Genomic DNA, 5,224 nt, shown 5'->3' on the forward strand with positions numbered 1-5,224 from the left:
GACAACAATGTCCATGGCACAGTGGTCTTGGTGGGGAGCGGCGGAGGAGGACACGGGAGCCAGGGACTCGGCAGGGTGGTCTTGGTCGGCACAGGAGGACGAGGGCTCAGCGTCAGGCTCTTGGTCCGGGCTGAGGTCTTCTTCGACATTGATGTCCTCCAGTTCATCAATGTCGACGGCGGCACGGGCGGCAGCGCGGTCCAAGGGCGGGAACGAAAAGTCGGGTTCGGCCGGGAACCTGAACTCGGGCGGGGCCGGGAGCCTGGACTCGGGCACGGACACGGACGGGAACTCGGACTCGGGGAGACGCTCGTCATGCTCCGGCCTGGGGAGCATGGTCATTGCGTCGGGCAAGGACAGGCGACGCTTGGCGGGGGAGGAAGGGGTGGCCACGGGTCGCTCCTTGCGCTTGAAGATCAAGCTGCCGACAGCGATGGTCGAGGCCGGGAGAAGGGACTGCTGGGGTCTGTCCTTGGACATCGCTCAGCAGTGGGGAAGGGGACAGGGAGTGTGGGAGCGAGGGCGGGGAACTGGAGGGGCAGAGCTGGAACAAACACAGAGGTGAAAGCAGTGTGGTGCAGGCCACACGGTGCAGCAAGAGCAATACAGGTGCAGCAGGAGCAGGACAGGTGCAGCAAGAGCAGGACAGGTGCAGCAAGAGCAGGACAGGTGCAGCAAGAGCAGGACAGGTGCAGCAGGAGCAGGATAGGTGCGGCAGGAGCAGAGAACTCGATGTGCGATGAACCTGTGTTTCACGATCCGATCCCGCGTTGGCGATCCGAAACTCGCATTGGCGATGTCAGTCAAGCTGGTCTTCCTCGCTGCCGTATTTATCGTTTCCCAGTCTGCATCGCCGCCAGCGTCAACGATCGTGGGAATCGCCCCAACCAGACTTATCTGCCATCGTGATCGACCATCGTGATCAACGTCACAGTCTGCGCACCGATATCGCACGAATCAGCATCGACGATGACCAATACCCTCCCCATCCATGGCCAAACCTTACGCATCCACGATGCATGGATGATGCAATTCACATCCCATGACACCCCAGACGCAGCTTTCCCACGGCAGATACGCCCTCGGATACCCCAATCTGAGTCGGTTTGGGGGAGATACGAACCCGATGATCGGAGTGTGAGGTCGGAATGGCATGTGGGATGCCCCATCAGACTCATCATCCATGAGACAAGTGCATGGAGATGCCATGATCCATCGCCGAGTCTCAACCCTGGCGAAGACCATTGGTTCATCCACCGTTCATGACAAGTCGATTGCCAATGCACCAGTCATGCATGCGTCATCGTGGATGCACTGTCTGCCCCAAAGCATGGAGTTCCCACGATCCCAAGGTCGAGACTACTCCTCAGAGCACCTTGCGTTGACTAGTCATAGAGTCAGTATGATATGCCATTGTGTCCATCCTCTGGCATACCACTACCCCAACCAATGATGGCAGGGTAAGGTGGCATTATCTCGAAGGCCGATTGCGTCATGCATCGGACTCTGGAAGGCATCAGACGCCGTTGAGCACTATGAACTCGGACTTGGACATGGTACCAGGCATCGCGACATCATTCACTGAACACATGCAGGGAAGGACAGTGATGGTGGCAGTATGTGGCGATGGCAAGAGAGTCACACATATCAATCAAGGGTCAGCATTGGTGTTATTGCAGTTATGTAGTGATATCAGTGATGGAAGAGCGGAGGGTACTCAGCGAGTAGTCAAGACACACTCCCACTCAAACCAAAGGCCAACAGGCAGAGCATGTAGAGGGAGAGTGGACAAGTGCTGCACCCTGAGCCTAAACCCTCTAAGCCTAACCAACTCATGCTAAGCCTGCTGTGATACTGTTGCCAAGATGTGGCAGTGGGGTGGACATGATTGATTTTGTACCATCGGCCAAGGCTTGGAGCCTCCCCGACAGTGTGTTTTTATTGAACCAATACATCGACAACAGAAAGAAAAGTCCAGCCATAATCGCAAGAGTAGAATGGTCAAACAAGAGGGTACTGAAGAAACGTACTGAATAAGTTGAATAGTGAATATCAGACTCAAAGAACGGATCAACAACTGGAGACTCAGACCCGGCTACAGAGTTAGTCGGAAACCCAAGTCTGACAACTGGATCTACACTTGAAACCTCGACTCATGAAAACAAACAACCTCAATAGTGTCTCGAATATACAACAAACCGTCGAGAAGAAAGGAATGATACTGTTCTACATCAGCAGCACTAATCAGCTGCCCCAACAGCCTCGGTAGTTTCCGTAGTATCCTGGTGTCCACTGCCCACAACTCGTTCAAGCCCTTTGAAGGACCTGGTTCCCCCGGGACTGGTCTTCTCAATAAAGTGAGGGAGTAGCTTCTTGTGGCTGCTCAAAATCGGACCAATCACCAACTTCAATTGGTGTTCAGTGAGGTTATGGCCCGGTCGAGCAGCGTGCTTGGAAGTGATTGTCCTGGCAATCTCGTCGGTGTTGGTAGCGTCCTTTCCATTGTCCCTGAACCACTGATAGAATTCCATGGAGAGTGCAGGAAGCATGATGATGAAGTCCTTATGGTCGTAGCCTTCAGATTGAGGTTGGTGGAGAATGAAGGTTGACTCAATGAACTCGGCCACACTATCAGTGCTGGGACCCATATCTTGGATCGCCTTCTCGTTCATGATCGGCGGCCTTGTCCTCAGCAACGAGCCGCCGCTGCTGTACTTGGGGTACCATTGGCACATGAGACAGTGCATCGCATTTTTGTACTCCTGTCGCTCCATAATACTTCCCAGAGTCTCGTCCTTCATAAACACAGGTGCTCCAGGATATTTCTGCTGATAAGCGCGATATTGATCCTGGTTCATGGCAAACTTTGAGCGATAGGGATTGAATACGACTCGTCGATACACTGCATCGTACTTGGTCAAGTGGGCCAGGTCGATGTCTTCAGGGTTGCACATGATCATGAACTTGATCCTGAGTTCCTTTGAACTATGACCCTGGTAGACGTCGCGAAAGCCGACCTCGTCGCCGCCGACAAGGTTCTTGATGCGCATTGTATTCAATGGTCGAGGCCTGTTTCCCTTCCGCTCAAGCTCGGACACATACACAAATCGCGCATTCGAGATCGATGCCACCTCTGGCGTCGCCGTCGAGCTGCTGTTGGAGCTTGTGAACAGGTAGCTGCTGGGCAGCATTTTAGTATAAGCGGAGCCCAGAGTCATTCGAAGAATCTTGATGATCAGGGACTTGCCATTGGATGAATCGCCGATACCGAGGACGAGGAACTGTTCATCATTGGATCCATCCAGCAGGCTGGCAAAGTAGCGCATGTTCCAGTCGAACTGTGCTGGATCCGTAAAGATGGTTCGGATGATGTCGGTGAGGTGGTCCATGGCCTTCAGCACCTCGGCAGTATTTTGATCGTTGAAGTAGGCATTGGACCACAGAGTGAAGTAGTCATTGGGACGGCTTGGACGGAAGGTCATTGTGGTCAAATCCAGAGTCCCGTCCCTGGTGACGTGGATGTACGGGTCCTTGTTGCACTTGCTCATGAACTCGTTATACTTGACCGAGAGACTATTGGAACAACCACCGTTGACCAGGTGCCCGACAAAGCCAGAGTCCACCATTTTCTGCTTCATGCGTTCGAGGTGGCTGACGGTGGCAGTGGCGTGGGGGAGGTCACGTCCTTCTTGGTTGGAGTACCAATCCAGGGCCCTCTTGAACACTTGTTTGAGGTAGTCGAGAATGGTGTTGTTGAGTTCACTGTTCCCAGTGGACCATTCCCAGACGACCCCGTTGAAGTGGTACCAATTGCCAGGGCGCTCGCGATCGTGGATCCAAGTTTCGCCGAACACAAAGACAATAAAATCCAGCAGCTCTGCGTCGCCCGTTGAGTTGGTCAGGTACTCTTTGAAGAGCCGCGCGGCATCAGGGCCGATATCCGAAAGGTACGGAGTGGGGTCTGCGAGGTGGGCCGTGCTTTTGACCTTGTCGTTTTCAGGAACGCCAGAATATTGGTTATGAACATATTGGAAGTTCACTTGTCCAATGAACTGGCTGAAGCTTCTCGATGGTTGGATCTTGAGGAAGCGGTCGATTGGATAACGCCGCATGCCACTCGGATCTTCGCAGTTGCAGTGAGAGCATTTGAATCGGAATCCATCCGCGGTGATAGATCCATGCAAAGCAACACTGGAGCTTTGACAGAAAACGCAGTCACTCTGCAGGACAACGCTAAAACCCATGTGATCCGATTGGGGTCGAAACTCGAGGATCTCCGAGCCGCTGTAGACATTGTTGAGAATATGCTGGACATCAAGCTTCATGGCTTCCATTTGGTGGTCCAGATCGACAGTCGACTCGGACAGCTTGCGATGCCACAAGGCCAGTGAGCTGGCTGATTCGGAGTTCAGGGTCCCGGAGGTGACTGGACAGTGATCCGATTGAACGGTGTACGTCGATTTGGTTTTCAAGTACACCAATGTATGGGTGGAGACGATGTCGTCAAGACCCGGATCTTCGCAAATCGTGCATCCCTTGCTGCGAACAATGAGCTTTCCCGAAGCCAAGAACTCCATCGACAATAGATCGATGGGCTTGATCATGAAAGGAACCGATCGTAGGGCACGAGAGAGTTTGACGTTTTTCTCGTCGCTCAAACAGGCCTTCATGCTGCTCCATTGGACGTTTGTGTGATGACCAGCATCACAACGGACCAATGAGATTGTCCCGCATGCTCTCGCCCTCCGCACCAATCATGAGTCCCCACGTGTTTGTTTGCCCCCATGCATGAGCACGCGCCGTTGCCACCCGCGTCTACTGGTTTCCTGCCTCCCCCACCGCTCGGCACATGTCCCCGGGCTGTGCCAAGCCTCTCTCGCTTGCACACCAGCCACTCTCGCACCCCCTTCTCGCTTCTCTGTGATGCTCCACCCTTCTCGCCCACTTTTGCCCCTCGACCTTCTCCCGGTCTATAAATAGCCCTGCATGTCTGAGCCTATGTTGAACACCAGTTCGAACAAAACTTGTTCTTTGGTGTTCGGGGCTAAAAGCTAATAAAGCTCATACCAAGCACTTGGTCTTCGTCCTTGCGCTTGTTCACTCCTTACACTTTGTTCGAACTCTCTTCTACTGATACCACCTGCTTGGTATCTTCCGCTCCTAGCCCCGCCCCTTTCCTAGTCCTGTCCGAACCTCAAGCACACTTGTGTCTGAGCCCTCTTCG

The 5,224-nt window shown here is 53.6% G+C and overlaps 1 protein-coding gene across 1 annotated transcript; it reads right to left on the reverse strand.

Annotated features, from left to right (window-relative positions):
* Window positions 1–2,240: 2,240 nt before the first annotated feature.
* On the reverse strand, window positions 2,241–4,670 carry BJ171DRAFT_629775 (uncharacterized protein; the record flags this gene model as incomplete). The annotated part of the gene is made up of 1 exon (XM_053115605.1): window positions 2,241–4,670. The coding sequence occupies one exon, from the start codon at window positions 4,668–4,670 to the stop codon at window positions 2,241–2,243; it is 2,430 nt and encodes an 809-aa protein (XP_052961361.1).
* Window positions 4,671–5,224: the final 554 nt, after the last annotated feature.

The sequence above is a fragment of the Polychytrium aggregatum genome (assembly GCF_025602895.1).
Source record: "Polychytrium aggregatum strain JEL109 chromosome Unknown BJ171scaffold_360, whole genome shotgun sequence".
Lineage (NCBI taxonomy): Eukaryota > Fungi > Chytridiomycota > Chytridiomycetes > Polychytriales > Polychytrium > Polychytrium aggregatum.